A 24921-nucleotide genomic window follows, 5' to 3' on the forward strand; every position below is an offset into this window, starting at 1 on the left:
GAAAGAAAGAATGAAGTGCAGATGAGATCAAGAATTGTCTTATACATCTTTTTATATTGTTTTGATATCTGAATCATGGAAATGTATTGCCTATTACCTAAAATATATATGTTTAAAAGGAAAAAAGCAACAATGGCTTTGGTATAAGGCAAATCCAACTTCTATCTATTTCGTGCTCTATTTATTCTATTTAACCGCTCTCTTTTAGTTTCTCCCTTCCTGTATCCTGTGTTTCTTTATGCAAATAGAGACAAATATTAATACATATTCTTATTTCACACCTTCTTACACAAATGCAATATATTATACACACAAAACTTTGCACCATTTTTTCCTACTTAGCAATAAATATATTGGTGATTGTCCCTCACATAAAAAGCCTGTTTTTCACCCCCTAGCTGCATAATATATTATACAGATATTTATTTAACCAGTCCCCCACTGATGGATACTTGAGTTGTTTCCAATTATTTACTATTGCCTAAATGTTGTAAAAAATCATCTTATAAACACCTAATTTTGTATAAGTGCAGTATAAATTCCTAGAAATAAGACTGCAGATTCAAAGGTAAATGCATTTATAATTTTAGTAGATATTGCCACTTGCCCCTTATAAAGGTTGCATAACTTTGTGGCAGTATCTGTCTTTCCATAGCCAACAAAGCATGTTATCAAATATTTGGACTTTTCTCAATCTGAGAAGTTTAAAAAAATACCTCATTGGAGTTTAATTTACATTTCTCTATAAGTAAACTTGAACATCATTGCATATGTTTATGGGTCATTAATATTTCTTTCTTGGTGAACTATCAGTTCATCAGACTTGCTACTTAACTGGCTATATGAACTTGGGTAATATGTTCTATTCCCTTGGATAGAGAAGGGACTAAGAAGTCTCAGTCTCTTCTCCTGTACAATAGGAATAATGATAATAGCACTGACCTAAGAACTTTAGAGATTACAAGAAACAAACAAAAGTAGCTTAATAAAGTGCCTGGCACATAGCAAGTGCTCTGTAACTGGTGTGACCATTCCTCTTAATTTTGAGCCTCATTTCTCTTCCACCTCCCTTGTCATTTTATTTCCCGTTTTCCCCCCACCTCCTGTTACCACTAAAGGAAAAACAGAAACAATTTATTAAAGGCTTATTATGTACCACGTGCTATATTAGGAGTTTTGTATACAGCATCTCACTGAATCTTTGTAAGAATCCTAGACAGTATTCTTAGAAAAAATGAACATTCACAGTGGCTATGTATCTCATCCTGGGTCACACAGCTAGAAGGCAGTAGTACTGAGATTCTGACTCAGGTGTGAGTGATTTTTAAGTCTATTTTTTCTATTATGCCGTGTTTTCTTTAATATAAGGAATCAGAATGTCATGGTATTTGTTCTGCAGTGTTACTGACATACTTACAGGGGTGTTTCTGTATTTTCGAAGGATAGCAAATCCATCTGTGGATGAAGGCTGGGTATTAAGTGGTTTGTTACATCAGGACTTGGAGAACTGAAATCTAGAACACAAAATGGACTTGTTTGGCTTTAAAACATTTTGTCAGTTGTTATGCTGGATTTTCCACAGCATAAAAAAAAAATCCAACCAAATTAGAGAGATTTAGATTTTTTTGTCACCATAAAATCATGAGATTCCCTCTAAGAGAAAGTAGAAGGCATAATTTGATAGTTAGAGAGAGAGACATTCCCTGCCACAAAAACTGTTTGTTGTAAAGGTAACAAATACTTTTATATTGGGTTTTCTGAAATCCCAAGCTGATCCAGAATGGAAAGGATTTTATATGTCTTGTTCTGCCCAGCACAAAAATAAAAAGTTATGTTACATATTGAATAGCTCTACATTCATCTCAAGCTCCAAGCCCCATAATCTTAAGTGAAATAGCCCAAAAGGAATAATTCTTTTCTCTCCTCTGAAAATTCCTGATGAATCAAGAACACTCTCCAATGTAACTGATTCTACACATCGCACTGGCCTACATAAGCAAGTAGCCAACATTTCAGAAATGGGGAAAGTTGTAAGAAAACCACAAATTTAGTGATACTGAATATCACTTACTCTGGATATATCATTTACTCTGGAAACACCAGATGACATAAGAGAAAAATTGATTTTAGTTTGGTAAAACTTTTGGATTTCAGCATTTTTCATCATCCTTATTTCGTAATTTACCAACATTTGTTGGGAATAAGGATAATAGAAGATAAATAAGTTAGATAAGACAGGTAACCCCTATCTTTTATTAATGTTTATAAAATGCATTGTAGGCATTTTTACAATGCATTTTATAAACATTAGTTCATTTACCTTCATAACAACCCTTTAAACCAATTGTTCCCATTTTAAAAAGTAAGAAAGTCTCAAAGGATAGGTGGTTAAGAAGTGACAAAACTGGTATTTCGACTTAGACTTCTCTGGCTTTACAGCCTGTATTTTCCTTCTACATTTCACCACCACGTGGATCATTCCTTGTAATTCCTGAGTTTCTTCCTTTGCATCAAATATTTCCTTACCTGATGCTGTGGTACAGCAGAAAAACCCAGTGATAATAGTATGTAGGTTCAGAGTAGATTTTAAGTATTGACCGTGGACATGAGCAACCTCTACAAAGCAGGCCAGGTGAATTCCATGAGATTCTAAGTCAGTGGGATGAATTTCAAGGACCTCCTCCCCCAGACACATCCCATTCCTGTATTGGGTTTGACCCAACCATGTGCCAGGAAGTAATTACATCTCCTGACATAGTTCTCTGATACTCAAACTGACTTCAGTCCTTCTCAGGTAGCATTTAATCATGAAATTAAGAACTCTTTCACATCAACCTCTTCTGCTGGTCTGAAAAGGCCTGAGTGCTTATTTACTTAAATCTGGAAGCTGAGCATTGCTGGTGCTGAGTTCTCCCAGAGTGGCCCTAGGCATCAGAGGACTGGGACTCAGGTCGAGGAGATCACAAGATGGGGCAGAAGGCTCACTGGTAGTCTGAAAACGAAGCAAAAAAAAAAGAAAAAAATGTGTCATGTAGTTTATCTTGGCTTTCTCCCCACAGGCTTTCCTTAATAACATTAAGTTATTAAGGCAATTACTCTATACCACCAAAACCACTCCAACTTATCAATGCATGTCTCCTTTTTATAAGACTTGTTTTCGATAAGCCTTGCTTCTTACTGTATAACTGGTAAACTGTTCAATTGTTTATTTTATAACATTTCTACTCACTTACATTGGTGGTTTCCTTCTGGTTCTTATTTTGCTCCAAAATCCTTTGTTGGTTTCGAGTAAACCTGTTTAAATTAGTAAAATGCAAGTATTTAAAAGAAAACAGATATGAAAATGCCATAAAATTCAACAATTATAATAAGAAAATATTAAGGAATAGAAACAATCAGCCTCCTGCCAGTAAAATTCTACTCAATTCCCAATAAAATACTTTTTTTTTTTGAGACAGAGTCTTGCTCTGTTGCCCAGGCTAGAGTGCCATGGTGTCAGCCAAGCTCATAGCAATCTCAAACTCCTGGGCTCAAGCAATCCTCCTGTCTCAGCTTCCCGAGTAGCTGGGACTACAGGCATGAGCCACCATGCCTGGCTAATTTTTTCTATATATGTTTTTACTTGTTTGGCTAATTTATTTCTATTTATAGTAGAGACGGGGTCTCGCTCTTGCTCAGGCTGGTCTCGAGTTCCTAAGCTCAAACAATCCGCCCGCCTCGGCCTCCCAGAGTGCTAGGATTACAGGCGTGAGCCACCGCGCCTGGCCAATAAAATACTTTTAATAACTTTTTTCCAGTTTATAGAATATTAATACCCTCAGAGAAAATGGTGAGAAAATAGAAAAGTGTTTTTAAACATTAATAATAATTCCATCACCCAGCAATTATTAACCCTATTAACATTATTCCAATATTTCTTCTATAAGTGAATCTATTTTTAAACTTAGTTGAAATTATATCTTACTTAATTCTGTATCCTAATTTGATTATGTCGCAAGCATTTTTCTACTCAAAAATACAATTTCTAATGGCTGTAATATTTTACCTTATGAATCTATCATACCTTTAACCATTCTTCTTATTCTCAAATATTTGTTTCCTATCTTGCCATTATAAATAATTTTCCAAAAATTCAAATACATTTAAAGTATTCTCACCATTTCACTATTTATAAGATGCTTAATACTAACAAAAAATATTGACCTTTTACCACTGCAATTTAATTTTACATTGCTTGTCCAATGAGAGTAAAGGAGGAGCAGTTAAATAAATAGGAGAATAGATGTACAAGACTAGCAAAGTTGAAGGCAGCAGTCCAAGGCTCAAGTGTCAGCATTATTACCTAGTAGCTACATGAGCAGGATATGACTTCCTAAACCTTGGATCTCCATCTGCTAAAAGGGAATAACACATTTGAACCATTTGCTCAGAAAGTTAATTTCCAGGGCAAAGACAGAAAGATAGGTGGTACAGGTGGATGAATGTGGAAATGCTTTGCAAACTGAGAGTTGCTTTGGAAACATACAGTATTACTATTATGACACATTTACTCCATGAGCCCAAACACTTTAAAGTGTAAAAAGCTTACACTGAATCTGAACATGCACTTAGGGTTAAGGATTTTTCTAAAACACATGCTTTTTAAAATTCCATCTAGTTACAGCATTGGCTTCTTGCATTCTAGTCAGTTATGTCCTGGGTATGAACAACCTTCCCAGATCAAGCCCTGAGTAACAAATTTCAATTTCTTTATTTGCACAACTATTTCCTGGATGAAATGAGTGGAGACTTTGAGGAATGCTGGAATAAAGCAAATGAATGTATTCTGCATGTGGGATTGATGTGAATATTTGGGGACCAGAGGACAGACTGTGATAGACAGAATAATAACCCCCTCCCCTAAAGGCATCCACATTCTAGTCAACAGAACTGGTGAATAAGTTAGGTTACATGGAAGGGGTAATTTAAGGTTACAAATGGAATGAAGTTAGCTAGCGAGCTGACCTTAATGGGGAGATTATCCTGGATTGTACAGATGAGCCCAGTGTAGTCGTAAAGGTCCTTAAATGTGCACGAAAGAGGCAGAAGCGGAAGAGAGATACTGTGTGAGAAGGACTGAACTAGACCCTGTTGGCTTTGAAGATGGAGGAAAGGGGACATGAGCTAGGAACGTGGACAGCCTCTAGGAGCTGCAAAAGGTAAGGAGATGGAGTCTCCTCTATTTGGACTCCTGACCTAAAGAAATCACTTCATCATCTTGTGATAATAAAGTTGTGTTATTTGAAGCCAATAAGTTTGTGGTAATTTGTTATAGCAGCCACAAAAAACTGAAACACCAGACTAGTATCTTTTCTAGAGGCAAGAATTTCTGAATTTTAGGACTTGAGTGTTTCAATCACACAAATTACTGCAGTTGCTTTGGCATACAGGGTTCAAAGCCCAATCAGAACAAGCTGTTCACAGCAGTAATCCAATCTCCTGATATCTAGGCCAAATAAACACACATTCCCCTTCAGAGGAAGCCTTTATGCACTGGTCTTATGGTTTGCAATGGAATTCTCCAAAATGAAAACCAGAAGGCAGCACTATACTGAAAACCATGTGATTTTCCTTGGGTATTTTTCTGTTTACAAAGATTTGTTCCACCGAAAACAAAGGACAAGGATTGTGAATCTGTTCAGTCCTAAGAAAGAAAACATGGTTACTGGGCTCACATCATCAGTCAATGCCTTGTCCCTGTCTCTCACAGGCAATAAATATCAGATAGTGAAGGAAAGAAACTACCATTTCATAGCTACTGGTGTTATTTCACCGACTCTCTTGGTTCACTAATGATCAGTAGGAAAAAAATCTAGTCAATAAATTAAAAGGCTCAATGGGACATTAATAGGTAGGAGATATAATATTTAATGGATATCAGTGTATTAATACTAGCATTGCACTAGGTGCTTTTAGAGATCTCATTTAATTCTCAAAAAAAAAAAAAAAATGCCCAGTCCCTCCAAATAAGTATTATTATCCTCTTTAATGGATTAAAAAATCTTAAGTCTTAGAAAAGTTATGCAACATATCCAAAATCATCAGGTAGATTTGTACCCAGGCCCCTTTGCCTCTTTCCTTTATGTCAGATTGGCCTCATTCTTCATCAACTGGCTAGAAATATAGCCACTGTGCAATTAAACATTCCCAGTAATTCTCAACAGAAATGGTGCCTCTAAGGGTGCCAACAAATGTTACTTTAAGGCCAGGCACAGTGACTCATGCCTTAATCCCAGCACTTTGGGAGGCTCAGGCTAGAAGATCCCTTGAGGCCAGGAGTCTGAGACCACCTTGGGCAACAAAGCGAGACCTTGCCTCTACAAAAATAAAAAATGACCCAGGCGCAAGGATCACTTGAACCCAGGAACTGGAGGTTACAAGCTACGATCGTTCCACTGCATTCTATCCTGGATGACAGAGCAAGACCCTGTCTCTAAAAAAGAAAAAAAAAGAGAAAAGAAAAGAAAGGAAAGAATCACTTTAACTAGGAAAAACATCTTCCTGGCATTTACTGAGCAGGGGCCACACACTAACGGGAAAATCATCCCATCCGAAATGCCAATACGTCTCCCATTGAGACACAAGGATATAGGAAGTGTTCCCTGCTAGGCACTCTAATGAGAATGCTGAGTAACTGGTGGTGAAACTGGAATTGGAGGACGGATGGAGAGGATATACCATCTGCTCACCTCTCATATCCAAGGATGGCGTTATTCAAATCCTCATTCACTTGAATTAGCTCAACAGTTACATCTTCATTTTCCACCACCACAAGCAGGTCCATGATCCTCTCTTGCATCTCCCGACCTGTCTTATAAAGTTTCTGTCAAAGGAAGGAGAGAGGTATTTTCTTCCATGCTAGGACTGTTCTATAAAGACAACAGACTTGCCAATCTGCACACACCTGAGATCACCTCCACAATGAGTCACCTACAGGAGACTACCAATGTATTTAACTGTGGACAGCTCACCCCTCCTATCAGAAGGAAGTGAGCTATGGAATAATTATATTTTCCTCTAAAAATAAAAATAGATTATAAGGACAATATGATATACTGGAAGTAATATTGGACTAAAAATTATTACTAAAAGTGCTGTGTGGGAATTCTAGATGCACTGCTGTGCCACGCTGGGGAAAAAATTGTTTCCTAAATCTCAACTTTCTCATTGGTAAATGGAAATTATACCACTTGCCACATCTACCTCAAGAGCGGACATGAAAATCAAATGATAGGTATGTAATGAGGAACTCTATAACTATAAAGCATAAACATGTTATTGTCATTATTAGTGATAGTGGAAGAAGTAGTTAAAATATATTTACAGTGGCATTATTTTATTTCTTGTTATGTTGTACTTAAACATTTACAGTTACATCAATTCCAAGGTAAACTGAACCAGGATTAAAAAACCAGTCATGAACAATGCCCTTATTTGGAGTACCTAGAATCACTGCATTAAGCCATGACTCCATTCCCCAAACCAGATTTTTCTCATAAGCATCAGAGGCATCTACAGCAAACTTACTGATTCAGAATCTCCAGGGCTGAGGCTCTGGGAATCTACATTTTTTGAAAACAAACAACCCGAAGTGTTTCTTATGTATACTGACATTTGAAAACTGCTGCCTTCCAACTGACCTCCTTCTAGGCAGGCCTCCAATAAACCTGAGGCATGCAAGACTGATATTAATATTTCCGCAAGTCCATCTTGGCTAGAATTTGTCCGTGTAATGGTATATTAACATCAGGCAAAAAACACAGGGAGTTTCTCCTTTCAAAATGAAAGCAGCAGAACTTGCTGAAACATCACACAATTACATTATCTGACTTTTTCCCCTCAAGAAAGAAAGGCCTGCTGAAAAATTTATGCTTCATAAAACCATTTAGAATCTCAAACAATCTATTACAGGACTCCTGACAGGAAATCTCTAAATAAATAAATCAAACTATTACTAACTGGCATTTAGACTCAGAGGTAAAAGCCACTACCTCTACAAAATCATAACAAAAATATTTAAAAGACAAAACGAAATAAAATGGGAAAATAAAAAGTCTGAGGCAGACAGATATATGACAGACTCTTGGTTTTTATACTGGCAATGTGCAGACAGGAAAACTATCTTATTTGTTGATGATAACGGCCACTACCAGCAACAGTATAGTGCAGGGATCAACAGTTTTTCTTAAAGCCTCAGATATCAAGTATTTCCTGCTTTGTGGGCCATCTAGTCTCTGTTGCAACTATTCAACTCTGCCATTGTAGTATAAGAGCAACCCTAGAAAATATGTAAACAAAAGGGCGTGGACATGTTCTAATAAAACAAAGACAGGTGGTAGGCTAGATTTGGGTCACTTATGGTCTCCTGGTATAATGCAAAGAGAAAAGACTTTGGACTCAGTAGGTCAAAAGTGTCTCCCATATATATACTTGATATGGGATTTTGGGAAATAAGGCTAAAATTTAGCCTTGGATTTTCTTTTGTTTTGTTTTTTCATGTATAACACCATGATAACTACAACTATCTTGTAGGGTTTTCATAAGACTACAAAATGGTGTAGTTGAAACACCATAGTACCTGGCACACAGAGGTAGTCGGTAGTCAAGAAATTTCTCATGGTTGCTTAACGAGGTGTCACTAGAAGCTCAACTAGATAACCAATACGATCTTGTAATACTCATGCTATTAGCCAGGACCCAATATTATATAAAGGAGAGAACTAAGAATGGCATTTAATATAACCCCCAAGATGAATGAAAACTTTTCCTTTGCTCTTGCGTAAGAGAGTGCACAGAAATTGTTCCTCTTGTTGCTCAATGGCAGTCTTGCTAGAACAATGTCAAGATCAAGGGAATACAGTAGCCGTTAGATGCCTATGACAAAAATGTAGAAATTAATTTGAAATGAATTTGCAGCCAACATCAATAGCCCCCGGTCATATGAAGACACCCCCTTTGCCTTTTCCAGAGACAGATGGAAGGGAAACATGAAAGGAACACCACATCTCTCAACAGGTTTGCAAGGCAGAATGTGAAAAACCTCTTCAAAAGACAGCCCACTCTGATCTCTGCAATTGATGTCTGTCTCAGAGGAGCGCCAAGCCACCTAGAAACAGCATAGATCAAGCACGACGGACAAAAAGGATGGGTCAAGAGTTCCCCATAGCAGGCACCTGCAGGGCTGTGGATGTGGGGGGGCAGGGGGAGCGAGTCAAAATACAGAGTAACAGCTGCTGGTGCATATGTCCATCACGGAGCCCTTGGAATCACCTCCTTTTATACCACATAAAAGAAAACACAGGCTTCTAAGTTAAAGTGAATTTAACAATCAATTCAAAAGTCTTTGGAGAAAAACAAAAAGGAGCTCATTAAGCACTTTCTCTTCTGACATCCAGATGGCTCCTACACCTCCACAGAGCGCTCAGGAATTACGGAAGGAGATCCCTCTGCACTTTCAACTCCAACGACAGTCATCCCACGTTCACCAACACAGGGCAACTCCATAAAAAGAAACATAAAAATGCTTGAACATCTCTCTTGAAAGAGCAAAAACAGGAAGAAATGCATTTTCTTGAGAGCGTCTCTGGAAATAATATCTGTATGGCAATAACACTATTATCAGCCCATAACATATTTCCTTTATCCCAGTTCTCCCCACCCAGACTGCAAGAGACACAGAGAGTGTGTCTATCTGCTCAAATTAGAAACTGGCCCTAGCTACTCTAAAACTGAACATTTCTCACTTAACTTGCTCATGCAGTCTCCTTTTTCTTACACAGACCTCAGCTGAGTGACAAATTAATTGTCAACATAATCCTCAAGAAAATCATGCATTTATTAGAACCCTTCTGACTCTTTCCCAACTAAACACTGTCTGCATTTTATTTCTCTAATGCCTTTATCTTTAGTAACTCCTGTCCTAAGTCATTCATTCTTCAATGAAGAGCCCTGATCGATTCTATAGACGTTTAATGAACTCGTTCAGGATGCAGAACGTATACTCTAAATATGCATCATTGTATGAAGGACTGTGATGGATTTAAAAGTGTAGGATTTGGTTACTGCCTTCAAATTGCTTCCCATCTAGCTTGAGAGCTAATACGTACCCACATGAAGAGACAATAGGTTAGCAATCTACACTAGGAAATTAGTCCTGGGTTCGAAATGAGAAACATGTTGGTAAAGTGGATAGAACATAAGCTCAGGAGAACAAGGTTCTCACTCCAGCTCCATTGCTTGCCACTGTGTGGGCAGATCATTCCCTTTCTGAACATGTAGCCTCATCTGTAAAGGAAGGGAGATGGACTCGATGACTTTGACAGTCCCTTCTGCTCTTAATAAAAAGTTTCTGAATGGTAAAGATAAATGAGTGGTCAAAGGAGTATGACTTTTTTTTTTTCCCACTCTCAGGTTTTTTTACTCAGCTGGTTACAAAATATTCTCACAGGATAAGATTTTAGATTCCCATGATTTTGTACTTCTCCAAGTTAGACTTTCTTTAGTTGTACTTTCAAAATCTGAGTTCCTTTATTCTGCAGAAGACTAAAGCATTCTTTTTTTTTTCATTTTCCTACCTGGGGTAGGCAGAATATGAGATAAGAAAGACTAAAGTGGGAGGTACCAGGCAGTCAGCTATTCAAGATAAGAGTAAGGTGGGCCAGAGCTGAGTGCATAATGCCAAGAGAGCCAACAGAGGAAACGCAAGTCACAACTCTTCATTTCTATAACTGGAGCAGCTGCCTCTAACTCATCACCACACCCATTAGACTGGATATAGCCTCAGAATCATCTACTCCACTCTGGAAAGCTAAAGGAAATCCAGTCTCCACCCCTAATGAAGTTCAAAGTCCACAAGCAACACAGGGGTGGGAAAAAAGTCTACTACACAGTATGATTCTACTCTTAAGAGTCTAACAAAGAGCAAGAGCCCCCTTAATTAGGAGGGCTTCAGGATCTAATTGTTCAGCACAGATTGGAGAAAAAGAGAGTGGATTCCAATACATATATCAGATTTCAGACGCAAGGAAACAGGGAACAGGTTCCAAATAAACAGAATAGCTACTAGAAGGTAAGCACGAACAGATAATACAGGAAGAGGTTCCAAGTACACAGACTGGTTTTAATGTTCGCCAATACTGCGATAAGACTGCGGTCCCTGGTAAAGTCTACATGCAAGAGCAGCCAGGAAATTCATGAGTAGATACCTTTCCCACGTGCTGGACACCTTTCCTTTGCCCTCCAGATCCACTGTCTGCACTTTCTGCCCTACTCTGTGCCCTGGGGCCCGGCTTGTAGGGACCACATTGCCAGGTGTCAGCCAATGGGGCGTGCTGGCAGGAAACGGGAGGAAGGGAAGAGAATGAAGTCTGGATACTTATTCCCTCTACTTCTTCCACTGCTGCTCTCAAGGCTGCCCCTCCCCACGTTATTCTTTCCACTGGGTTCTGGCAAAAGTTCCTTCTTCTTGCCTTCTCATACCTAGGGAAATTGGTTAATAGTCCAGACTGGTGATTTAGCCAGTGCGGTTTCCCTGAACTCTACAACATCTTACTAAATAAACAGTAGCTTGATCCAATTTTCTTCAAATTACCCAAACTGAGTATGTCATCTCTTTGACTAGTATACCCTATAAGGCATGAAAATACATCTTTAGAGTAATATTAAAATAGTATGATACCAACTTAGGCACAAATGGGTCAAGGGGAGTGAACAGCCTCCAAAAGACTTCTTTATACTAGAATATACAGTATGTGATAAAGGGGCACTTGAAATTATTGGAGAAGGTCTGAATTATTAGTAAATGTTATTTGGACAACTAGCCATCTAATAAAAAATGAATGAAGGCAAAATCCCTATATCATACAAAGGATAAAGATTTAAATTTTAAACCATATAAAATCTGGGGGGAAAAATATCTTTTGATTCATTTAGCATATTTTTATTGAGTGATTACACTGTGTCAGGCACTGATCTGGGAGCCAGACCTGAGCAGTGAGCAAGACAAGCCTTGTGGAGCTTCCAATCTAGTAGGCAGACAGCTGACACCTGTGCAAGAAAAGTTTCAGACTCACAAGTGTCAGGCAGAGAATGGAAGTGATATGACAGGAAGGTGGCTGACTTCAGACGCGGGAGTCACAGAAGACCTCTCAGGGAGGTAACACACTGAGATTGCGATGAAAAGACAAAGTTGGCCTTTTGAAGATGGGGAGGCATGTGAGTCAGGGATGAAACAGCTCCCCAGCAAGAATGAACTGAGGGTGCTCGAAGAACAGGAAGGGGGTCAGCGTGCATGTGCCATGGAAGAAGAGGTAGCCAAGAGATGACCAGGAAGGGCTTTGCGGCCAGAGTAAAGAGACTGGGTTTTATTCCTAAGTGTAATGGGAAGCCATTGGCGGGTTGCAAACAAGGAACAATGTAACATTGTTTACCTTTTAAAAAGCTATAATAGACATGCTCAATATTACCAATCATTAGGGAAAAACAAATTAAAACACAAATGAGATACTACTTTGTACCCACTAGATGGCAATTTAAAAAAACAAAAACAAAACACAGTGAAAATAACAAGTGTTGGTGAGGAGGTGGAGAAATTGGAATCCTAGTACTGTAAATTGCTGGTAGAAATGTAAAATGGTATAGCTATAGTGTAAAACAGTTTGGTGATTCCTCAAAACGTTAAAGTTACTATATGGCTCAGTAATTCTACTCCTAGGTTGAGACGCAAAAAAAATGAACACAAGTATTCAAAAAGAAAACTGTACATGAATGTTCATAGCAGCATTATTCACAATAGCCAAAAGGTGGCAACAACCTGCATGTCTATCAACCAATGAATCAATAAATAAAATGTGGCATATCCATACAATGGAATATTAGCAGGTCATAAAAGGAATGAACTTCTGATACATGCTACAACATGGATGAACCCTGAAAGTATTATGATAAGTGAAAGAAGGCAGACACAAAAGATCACATATTGTCTGATTCCATTTATATGAAATATCTAGAATATGTAAATCCATAGAGACAGAAAGCACATTGGTGGTTATCTGGAAATGAGAGAAGACAGGAAGGGGGAGAGAGTGCTTAATTGCTATGGGGTTTCATTTTGGGGTGATGGAAATGTTTTGGAACTAAATAGAGGATATAGTTACACTGTGAATGTACATAAATGCCACTGGATTATATGCTTTAAAATGGTTAATTTTATGTTATGTGAATTTCACCTCAATTGAAAAAAAAAGCTATATAGAGTTTTCAGGTTTTTGCACAGCACTGCATTCAATATCCTGAAAATCTTCCTGATGACAAAATACCTACAAATGCTGGCTAAGATAGATTAATAAAAAAAAAAAAAAAAAACTCTTAACATGCATTCCTAAACTTTCAAGAATGCATGAAAAATCCTCAAAGGCTGAAAATCAAAGAGGATCCAAGTACGTGAGAAGCAATAAAGACACAAGGGCTCAAAAGGCACCCATCTGCCAATCTCTAATAACCTGGAGTTTTCAGCAGGAGCAAAGACAAAGCCCAGGGCCTGAACAACATGGGGAGATGGAGCAAAAATTCCTATTTGCAGCTGGCACTCCTACATGGCTACTCCTGATATAAGCCACCAAATCAGAAAAAACTTCAGCTATAAAAGGGAGAGAAAGGGACACGACAAGAAAAAGTGTGCTGGCTTCGGCTTTTGGTGGAGAGAGGGAAAATATGTATTTTTCCTTAGAATTTTAACAGCTGTACCACATCCTCATCTCTAGAGATGAGGCTGTGTGCCTTCAAAGTTTAAAAACCCTAGAAAGTGCTGGCCACTCTTCTTCTGACTGCAGAGGTTCCTAGATTCTTTTAGAATCCACCAGTTGTTTGGAGGATGGTCCTTTCTCCTGGCCAGAACAGCCACAGCGGAAGTTCCCAGCTCAGACAGTAGAGGACAGATACAGCTGTCTTAATCACAACTGCCCCAGGGCCATCCAATTTTACTCTGATTTTGAAGTTAGCATGAGCTGCCTCCAGGAAAGTCACTTACAAAGGGTCTCTTTCACCTGGGTGGGGCTGTGGTTTCCTCAGTGGGTCTGATCCCATCTGCCTTACCAAGCAGTGAATATTCTCAGTGTTCTGGTCACCTGATGGTCTATCTAGCCTTTCCTGTAATTGTTGGGTTTTATTCTTATTTTCAAGTTTCTTCTGTCATTTCAATGGGATTTGAAAAAAAAAGAAGAGGTAAGTTTATTATTTAAGCAAGCTCAAAAAAACTGTGGTTATTAGCTGGTTTTAGGGGAAAAAAAAGTCTGTTTCACAACTAATAGTTGATTTCAGATATTTTTATCACTTTTTTACAGTTGCTCTCCCTCTTCCCTCAGAGTGTGCCTGTGGGCCTTCACTGCCCCCCACCTAGCTGTACCCTGCTCTGATGACCCTCTAGGCTCAGGCTAAAGCCTCCAAAAGCCCCGGCAGTTATGTGGGGGTAGCCGTCCTGGAAGCTAGCATTATCTGGGGGTTCTAACTCTACTGACCTGAATAGTTCAGACAGGTGTGAGAAAACCTTTGAAAAAGCACAATGTAAAGAATTATTTTGTTTTCCCATGATCTATCTTTGCTGGCTTCGCCCTTGTCCTTTTTTCCCATAGAAGATTCCATCACATTATTTCAGATCAACCATAGTGGAGTTATTTAGATTAAAAAAAAAAAAAATTCAAATACTTTTCCAAAGAAATTAAGAATAGCACTCCCACACCAGATCTTTACGTGTTACTAACAAAAAACATAGAAAGAAAAATAAAGTTATACGTTCAATAGTCTCTATAAACAAGTTGCTCTGATGCTAGAACCCATTCAACTTGAATTGACCATGAGTGGTAGTCTAATGTTGATTTACAACCTAAGTCTCTTTAATATTCAAGGCAATACACAGCCCTGAGCTCTGGCATTAAAACAGCAACCAACAAATTGGCATTATCCTTGCAAAATTAAAACAAACATCTGCACCCAAACACTCTGAGACAAAAAGGCATTTCAGCGTACTGCAGGCTGGAATAAAATATAAAACTGGATTCACATATTTAAATGGAACATTTCAGTGTACATTTTTACTGAAGGATTATTTGTCACAGATGGAGAAAAAAGACGAGAAAAAAGTCATAAATCATTTCATTTTAGAGCTCTGAAAGGCCTGGGAAGACCAGATAGAACTAGAAATACTGCTGTTGGCCGCTTTAAAAAAATATCTGCCGTATCTCATATACCCTTTTACGTTGATATTGAATTTTTCAATTTTAGTTTAAAACTTTGTATTTGTGAAAGTCTCCAATTGTGGATTTTTTAAAAAAGGATTACTGTATATAAACTACCCTTTTACGTTGATATTGAATTTTTCAATTTTAGTTTAAAACTTTGTATTTGTGAAAGTCTCCAATTGTGGATTTTTTAAAAAAGGATTACTGTATATAAACTCTATTTAATGATTAACTTTCCTTTTCATCTCCTATATAAATAGGATATGTTTAATATTACTTTTGTTTACTAAATATCATTTAAACTCATTTTATACATAAACTATGTCCAATGTTATTATAGTAAGTAACTTGCCTACAACCAAGAACCCCAAAGACACTTAGCAAAATGATATATTATAACTCTCCTAAGTAAGATATTGTAAAAGTAATATACTTAAAGCCACTGCTCCAAAATATTGATTTGTTTCTCAAGGTATACTACTCTGATGTTCTGTAGAATATTAACAGATACACAGCAAATGGAGATTCTTTTGTCAGATAAGTTTGTAGATGTTGGGTTAAACAAGGACTCTTAGAACTTTTACTATACCAATGAACTTTATGAACCTCCAAGAGGAAGATATAATAGGCAATTGATTTTGCAAACTTATTTGACCAGAGATGTCATTTTCTACCCTGAGAACATAGCATAAGACCAATGAGAAATGCTCTCTTATTTCCTAGAGTCTAGTCTTGCTTCCGCAGAGTTTAACATCTCAATGACAACAGAAGAATCCTTCTGAGATCTGGTCTGGTTATGTAGCCCCTAAGCTTATATCCTTTTAATGGCTCCCTCCTGCCATCCTGATCAAGCACACTTTTTGGTATGTAATAAAGGTCCTTAATAACCTATACAGATCAGCTCTTACCTCACCTGGAACTTTACACTTCCAAGTTTTGGGTTAAATCCTCTTCTCATCCCTACGCACCTGAGAGAGATCACAAACTCACATCCATTAATGTTGGGGTGGGGAGTGGCAAGGAGTTCCTGAAGCGGAATGTTGGAGTCCCCAGTGGTCTCTAGGTATAGACTTGCATAGATATAGTTTGAGAAATAATCTCTGGTTTGTTTTTATTATTTTTTTAAACAACCCTTTAAAAAACCCTTCTGAGCCCGTAGACAGCACAAAAACAGAGCAAGGCCCAGGTTTGACCCACAGGCCACGGTTTGCTGACTCCTGAATTAGAGGAAAGCACAACCCAGGACATTGTGAGGACCACTCACAATGAGTACTGCCACAGAACATGGAAAGAATAGGAAGGGTGCTCCATGTCTAACCACTGCAGAAGCTGAGAACATGTAGGCACACAGGGACCTAACAGACAGATTGGTTGAGGTACAGTAATGAAACCACCAAGCAAGACAACCTCTGCTCATGCCTCTTTCCCCAACCAAGACCAGATAGCTGAGACAGCCGCAATGTTTCCAGGACAGAACGATTGGAACAAAGAGAGAGGGTATTATTTCCAGGTGCTGGGAGCTTCCAGGAATAAAATTGAAAGCATATAATCCAGAAGACCAGCTATCAGTGTAACCCACCTAGTATTAGCCCATGCTGACACCCCATACGCTGAAAACAGTATCGAGCACAGCTGTAACAATTACATCCTTCCCCTGGGCATGGGTGAGCTGGGTCAGCAGAGAATGCGGACCAGCTGGCAGAGAATCTCACACAAAAGTGAACTCACTATCAGCAATCCAGCTGGACATCTGAGGAATGCAAATTAAAGAGGTGATGAACAAAAGAATTTGCAAAAAAGAAGACACAGAGCAAAGAGAAAGCAACTTTAAAAACAATTACTATCCTAAGAAAGATAAAATACAATCATTTAGTAAAAGAACTATTATAAAAATCCAATTATTTTAAAATATATCTTTAAATTATATTTATATTATTTATATAAGTAATATAAAAATGAAATATATTTATATATGATAAATTTATTGATATTTTTTAAATAAAAAGTGTAGGTGTTGAAATAAATTTTTATTAGAAGGACTGAATAGACAACCTGAGGCACATATCAAATAGAGAAATTATCCCAGATCTATAGCACAAAAGGATAAAGAGATGAAAAGCATAAAAGAAATGTTAAAAGATAGATGAATTCAATTGGAAGTTTCATCATCCAAAAAAAGTTCCATAAGAAAAGAATAGAAAGGATGGTAGAAAGGCAATAATTGAAGTAAGAGCTGAGAACTTCCTAGAATTAAAAATATACATAACTTGATAAGGCAAAAAAGCCTATCAACTCCTAAACAAGATAACTAAATACACATGTATGCAGACATATCCTTGACAGGGTATAGAGATATTTCAGAAATATTAAGGTAAAGAGAAATAAATGCAACTAGAAAAATGGATTATAAAACAAAGGAATAAAAATCAGAATAATATACTTCTTATCAGCATCATTGGGTACAAGAGAACAATGCAGCAGTATCTGCAAAGGACTTCAGAAAAAGAATTTCCTATCCAGAATTTCATATCTAGCTAAACTAACTAGCATTTAACATAGCAACAAAAAGACATTTTTGGACACGCTCATACTCAAAGTTTGCCACCAGAATTTACCAACATGGAAGTACCTCAGCAAGGAAAAAAGAAATGATTTTAGGAGATGGCACTGATATACAAGAAGCACTGCTGAGGAAATTTTTACAATTTTTTGTTTTCCAAGTAAGAAATGAGCAAGAAAAGTGTTATTTATTAACAACCTAAAAAGTTGAAGGAAAGATAACAAAACCATGAGAAGTGGGAAGTGGGGAATCTAAGAAAAGTAAAAATATCATAAGGTTCTTATTTGGAAAGAAAGAGAAAATGATTTTTTTCCCTTTTTCTAAAATTAATAAATATTAAAATTTAAAATTAATAATTAGAAGAACAAACCAGCAGAGGGACAAAGTAAAATACATGGATGTACAGATGTAAAAGAAGGTACAGGAGGGCTGTAGAGCAACTCATGGTTTTCTTCACATGTTCATGAAAGGTCCAAACACTCTGTCTCCTTGTTCCTCCACCTAAAATCCTCACCTTTCTCCTTGTCCTTACCCATGATCCCACCATGTACTGAACAAATTTATAATATACTATCTATAATACTCAATTATGTTTGTTGTTATACAAACCAGTCTTGCTCACTAGGCATAAGTTCTTAAGGACTTATGTCTTAAAGCCTCCTTTTCATTTTTACATCCCTTACCACATCATAGTTACTGAATATGTTTGTAGAATAGAATACAGAGGCAATTTTTACACACCTAAAACAATTAGAGACTGGACTGTATATGACCAAGGTTGTAAATTATAATAAATTATTTGTGGCAAGAAGGCGAAAGACCATGTCTACATTACTACTGCATTTCTGATAAAGTCATTCTTGGATCTTTTTGTTAAGTTTAGAAATCATTTGAGTCGGAACATAAGAGGATGGACTAGACAATATTAAGGTGTCTTCCACCTCCAAAGCTCAAAGTTTAGAGAATAACTTTAAGAGACACTTTGACTGACTGTCCCTGAAATCATACTATACCTGCAGAAGCTCTATGTCTTCATGGTTTTCAGACCCAGGTGTATTCTCCATCAATATGGTGGCCATCACTCGCACATTCATTTTCACCATATCCAATTCACTGTGCAATTTTCCAATCTGTAGAGCGCAACACAGTCACCAGTCAGTAAGTGTGACACGCAAAGAATGGCTACCTTGTTTTCCTGTTCCCCACAGTACATTTGCTGGAAGAGAAAATGCTTTTGCAAAATTTAATATTTTCAAACTTACATTTAAATTTATATAAATACACATACAATTATTTTACAAATGTATACCCTGTCAGCTTCTAAAAGAACTTGAGAGTTCTTACAATAAACCTACAAACATGCTTTAGGAAAGTTAAAAATAAAGAAAAAAAAAGATTAGAACCAATATGGAAAAGGTACTAGGTACCTTGTAGAAGGAGGAACCTGGACAAAATAACAAATTTATCCTGAGTTTCTTAGTAACCAATAGGAAAAAGGAAAAAAAAAAAAATTAGGGATTATATAGTTCTCATGGCATTAGAGAAGGAGGAATAAAGAGAAAAACACTTTTTGCCTGGATTAAATTCTAACAGGAATTAATCACATGGATTTTCATATAAGAAAAACAATGATAATACAAAGTCTTCAATGGTAGTTCCCTATAGCAGGACCGAAATGAATGAGCTTCATATGATAATTGCTTATCTGGACCTTGAATAAACAGCTATAGACAAAGAATTAAATGCAATTCATTTAGCACAAGTAATAAGACTTCCTGAGCTCTCTGAAATGATACGTGGACAGTCCTACTAACAGCAACAGGAATCAGCTGGTAGTCACAAGATCTAGTCCACAGCCAAAGCTCTACAGAGCCATGAAAGCCACTAGCCAAGCACAACTCAACTCCTAAAAGCTTGGGCTTTGGAATCAGAGAGAATCCATTGATTGATTCCAATTATAATTGAACCATAATAAGTCACATAGCATCACTAAGCCTCAGTCTCCTCTGGGAAGTGAGGGTAATACTGTACCTATACCCATGATGTTGTTAACAAGAAAAATGAATTATATATACAATGCTAACAACTTAGAAAAAAACATCAATAAATACAGTGGTTGATGTTGTTACCTGTTCTGGAACCAATGTAATAGTAGAGTTCTTGGGAACAACTCCAGGAGAAAGAGCCGGTGCAGTAGGGACAGATGCTGGTGGATTCGATGAGATCTGAGCAGTCTATCAGTATGAAATATGGAAATATTATTATTTGAATTAACATAGCCATCCCAAGCCCAATTTTTTCCATTCCGTTGATTCAAGCACTCTCAACCAAAGTCCTGGGTAGAGGGTATTAGCTCAGAGTAAATTATCAAGTACACAAGTTGTCCAGCATTTTGACAAAAGCGCTAAACAAATGAGATTCCCATAATATAGCAGGTATTCAATAAAAGGCAGCTGCTGGCCGGGCGCGGTGGCTTACGCCTGTAATCCTAGCACTCTGGGAGGCCGAGGCGGGCGGATTGTTTGAGCTCAGGAGTTCGAGACCAGCCTGAGCAAGAGCGAGACCCCGTCTCTAGTAAAAATAGAAAGAAATTAATCGGACAACTAAAAATATATAGAAAAAAATTAGCCGGGCATGGTGGCACATGCCTGTAATCCCAGCTACTCGGGAGGCTGAGGCAGGAGGAGAGCTCGAGACCAGGAGTTTGAGGTTGCTGTGAGCTAGGATGATGCCACGGCACTCACTCTAGTCAGGGCAACAGAGTGAGACTCTGTCTCAAAAAAAAAAAAAAAAAAAAAAGGCAGCTGCTATTAGGAGAATTATTAACTGAATTACAATTTAATAGAATGCTTTTGGTTTTTACCAAGGGTCTACATGATAAACTGCCATGTGAGATAATTGCTGCCTTCTCTTTGAGTTGTTGAAAACGAATGGTAAATCAATTCATGTCAGGTCTTTTTAAGCCACAACTGGCAAGGCATCTCCTTCTCCACCAGTGAACACCTCCCTGAGTCAATGCCTCATCTCCAACCTAGGGTAGAGAGCCCAAAGCTTGGGGTTCTAGGCCAGTGCTTCTCAACATTAATATGCAGAGAAAACACCTGGAAGTCTTGTAAAAAAAAAAAAAAAAAAGGAAGATTCTAATTTAGTCTAGGTTGGAGCATGCTAAACAAGCTCCCAGATTATACCTCAAATTCTACTTTAAGCATTGGAATAAGCAATGCTTAGCAAAATCCTAAGCATTGGTTATTCCATGAGATATTGCAATATCCTTCTCATAAATTCATCGTTTTGCTTAAACTGGGTAGAGGCAGGGGTGTCTCCTGCAATGAGAAAAGACCCAAGTAATGTATTATCATATTCTCTACAGGTCAAAGAAAGGCCTCCTACCTCCTGTCCCGCTGTTTCTGCCTCTGCATCTGAGGGAGGAAACTGAACACCTTTCTTAAGCAAGTCAAGGTACACCTCTTTCACTTCACTTACGTCCACACCTCCTGGGAAACCCTGTGACCAAGTCTGAATTCAAGAGATGGAAAGTTCCAGAGTTAAGACAGCAACAAAAACAAAACACAATTCTTAAGCTTGTTATAGAAAATGACATTGACTATTATGTATCTTACTCAGAAAGTTACTTTTGAATGCCATAGATGAAATGTTAATTTTCAAAGGCCAGAATAATATAATATTTTAAATCAGACTCCCATGCTTTAACATATTGATGAAACCTTGGTTTGATAGATACTATCAGGTGTTTTTTGCTATACTGAATCCAAAATTATTAGATTCTAAAATAGCATCAATGGCTCTTTTGCCAAGTAACCTTGAACTAGTCAGTTATCTGCTCCAGAATATAGTTTCCATACTTGCAAAATACACATACCCACCACTATCTGTCCTATCTGACATGGATAAAATAGAAACTAAGAGGAAGTAGGGAAATGACTACAAATTCTTCAGAAAAAGGGTACCATCTAATGCCAAGAAAATATTATTACGAAGAAACCAAAACAGCAAAAATGCTTTCTGGTTCTATCCTAGGTATATAAAAGATCACTGAAATGATTCTAGAAGTATACTAGTACATCCTTGACCTTAGAAATTTACCATCCAATGTGGTATACATCAGACTTACCTTAATGAAATTCAAGATTCTATTCTGAATGTCCAATGGCAAGTTGTATCTGGGATTCAGCAGCTTAACTAGACTCTCTTTAACGAATTCCTTCTTCACAATCAGAGATTGGAAACTTGGACCACAGTTCTGCATGCACATGTCAATAAGCTAAATTAAAGAAAAAAAATTAAACATTATATTTCTCTGGCAAAACCACCTCCTAAATATAAGGCAAAAACTGCTAAATAATGATTTCTACCAACATTCTAATCAACAAACATAATTTCGTATCTACTAAAATATATGGCAAAATGTTAAGTTCTGGGGATATAAGGAAGTATAAGCATAATATAACTGCCTAGAGAATAAACTTACTGGGGAGCTCTGAGACAATCAGAAGAGCATTTATAGCAATGCAAGGTAGTAAATGCAGAGTACTAAAGGGAAGTGCAAGCAAAACACATGAGCTACAGATAGGGTAACATCTGTTCCAGTTTACCCAGGGTAGTCCTGGTGTATTCCTATTGTCCTGGCTTTATTAATGATGATACACACTTTCATTCTCAAAAACGTCCTGGTTTGATGATAAATTGCACAGTCACCCTAGTTATATAACAATAGACCTTTATAGGCAAGTGTAATTATGTAGGGCCAGGTGGTCTTATAAGACTTTGGGAAAAAGCTTGTCTTAAGCTGGGCTTTGAAAAAATGGCTAAGTGAAAATGAGTATAGAGCTATATTCTAGACAGATAAGTAGCTTGAAAAATATATAAAGGTGGCAAAGTGTACGAGTTACGGGGGGGGAGATAAGTACTCTGGTTTGTCTCTAGTAGAGGCTTCTTGATACAGGCAAACTGGGGACAGTGGAGGTTAGAGTGGGTAGTCTGTTGGGGTATCATCCAGACTGTAGAGAACTTTCTGTGGCAGTGTAAAGAGTTTGGATATTATCCTGAAGGCACTAAAAAAGCCACTGAAGGGTTTTTGTTAGCTTGTCCCTGTCACACCTCTATCCTGAACTCGAGGAAAAGGTTAAGGTGTGCAAAGTAATTAATATTCTGGAAAGGTAGTCAGGTAGCATTCTACAAAGGCAATTGGAGGGTGAAAAAGCCTAGAATGACAGAAAGGTCCAGCAGGGACCCACTAGTACAAGCATGATGCAGAAAAGGCCTAAACTAAGATGATGTGGGTGCAAGGAAGGGAGAGTCATGAGAGAATTACAAAGGAAGAACTTCAAATGACTGAGTGTTTGTTGAAGAAGGAAGATGACTGAACATTGTGACTTTCATTCTGCATGAGGCTGAGGGCACCTTTGATGGAAATTTGGAAGTGGGTGAGGTGGGTGGGTTTAGGGATAAACGTGATGGGTTGAAACTGAGATATTTTGAGTTTAAAAGGATAGTGGGGCATTCAAGTAGATGTTTAGCAGAGAGCTGTCCATGCACAGCTACAGTTCAGGAGAGTGAGGGGCCATAAGTAATCATAAAGGCGGCCTACGATGAGCAAAGAGGAGGAATGGCTGGAACACGGGGGTTCATCTGTTACCTGGGCCAGAGGAAACACAAGGAAGGCAATCAAAGAGCAACCAATAGAATATGAAGCTCAAAATAAGGAGAACATAACACTGGTACAGTCAAAAGAGAAGTTCACAGGAGGAAGGGGTGCTAAACAGTTAAGAACATGGGCTGAGAGAAAATCAACTGTGTTTGTTCATTAGCGGCATCACCTTGAAACATTTTCAATAAAGCAACATGAGCAGAAACCAGACTAGAAAGAATGAGCTGGTACTGAAGAACTGCATGCAGAAAGTAGATTTCTCAAAGTAATCTAAAAGCAAAAGTAAATCTCTAGTTTTCATGCTACCCTCTTGAGTTAGAGAGGTCAAAGATACCATAACATGACCAGGATAGGTATAATCATCGCTGCAGAAAAGAAGCCCTGAACATCGACTATACACCATGCTCTGTATTTTGAGTGTCACTTTAATGGCAATGCAAAAAGCAGAAGCAGGTATGAAGTCTATAGTCTTAAGGCAACATGACCAAGAAGGCAATCAGAGAGTATAGAAGCTTAGCACATGCAACTATGTGAAACACAGAGAAAACCTTTAAGGCAAAGTAAAATAAAAACAAAATCCAAAACATTAAGATGAATCTATATTAATACAAGTTGGTTAGACAAAGTTGGAAAGTTGGATAACAAATGACATTTAGCTTGACAGATTATTATACTGAGTTTTTAATGGGCGAAATGCTGAGAGAAAAAAGTACCTCTAGTTTAATACGCGTTTATAAAAATATTTCACCCAAATTAGTTGTGGTCTTAGGCAAGGTACTTAGTCTCTAAGTCTCACTTTCTCTGAGTGAATTTCTTGCTAAATATTCCACAAACCAATTTTTATCTTTGGGGCAAAAAGGTTTTATGATAATGGGTAACATTCCCAGGAGTTACATGCACGAAATCAAAGAGTCAACATGAAATGCTGAAACTGTTAACATCTGGAGATCAGCAATCATGCCTTTTGTGTTTTCCCATTGGAATTGAGGATGTCAGGACCAATTACTTCTATCTCACCTCCTCCATTATGTTACCAGTACCTCTTTTATGCCCCCCACCTGACCCAGCCCACTTAGATAACTAATAAAACCTACTGTGGCAAATTGGAAAAATTAAATGTGTTGCTTTTACATATTTGGAAATTCAGCTTAGGTGCAAATGTGTTCAGATAACCTATCTTTAGAAACAAGACAACCAAGAACCCACATTCTGAGGTGGGACAGAGAATCTAGGAACCAAAATACCAAGAGATGGAAGTGAGTGATTATAGGCTCCACTGATTTATTTTTGTGCTAGGCTGGGCAATCACTTATTCTAAGTCTGGGTGTCTTTGTCTGCAAAATGGGCGTAATACCTTCCTCTAAAGGCTTATTGTAAGGATCAAATGAAATGTAATATACATGTATTATATATGAAATATA

The 24921-nt window shown here is 37.7% G+C and overlaps 1 protein-coding gene across 2 annotated transcripts in view; it reads right to left on the reverse strand.

Moving 5' to 3' along the window:
• TOM1L1 (target of myb1 (chicken)-like 1) overlaps positions 1 to 24921 on the reverse strand; it is a 43923-nt gene that overhangs the window by 11949 nt on the left and 7053 nt on the right. For both annotated transcript variants that reach the window (XM_012665693.1, XM_012665694.1), the window contains 8 exons: positions 21965 to 22114; positions 21223 to 21348; positions 19962 to 20066; positions 18846 to 18962; positions 6729 to 6862; positions 3234 to 3294; positions 2875 to 2992; positions 1418 to 1514 (listed from right to left, as the gene is read on the reverse strand). In XM_012665693.1, the coding sequence (XP_012521147.1) occupies positions 1418 to 1514; positions 2875 to 2992; positions 3234 to 3294; positions 6729 to 6862; positions 18846 to 18962; positions 19962 to 20066; positions 21223 to 21348; positions 21965 to 22114 (908 nt within the window). The remainder of the gene's footprint in view (positions 1 to 1417; positions 1515 to 2874; positions 2993 to 3233; positions 3295 to 6728; positions 6863 to 18845; positions 18963 to 19961; positions 20067 to 21222; positions 21349 to 21964; positions 22115 to 24921) is intronic.

Source organism: Propithecus coquereli, unplaced genomic scaffold (assembly GCF_000956105.1).
Source record: "Propithecus coquereli isolate 6110/MARCELLA unplaced genomic scaffold, Pcoq_1.0 Scaffold121, whole genome shotgun sequence".
In the NCBI taxonomy this organism is placed as follows: Eukaryota; Metazoa; Chordata; class Mammalia; order Primates; family Indriidae; genus Propithecus; species Propithecus coquereli.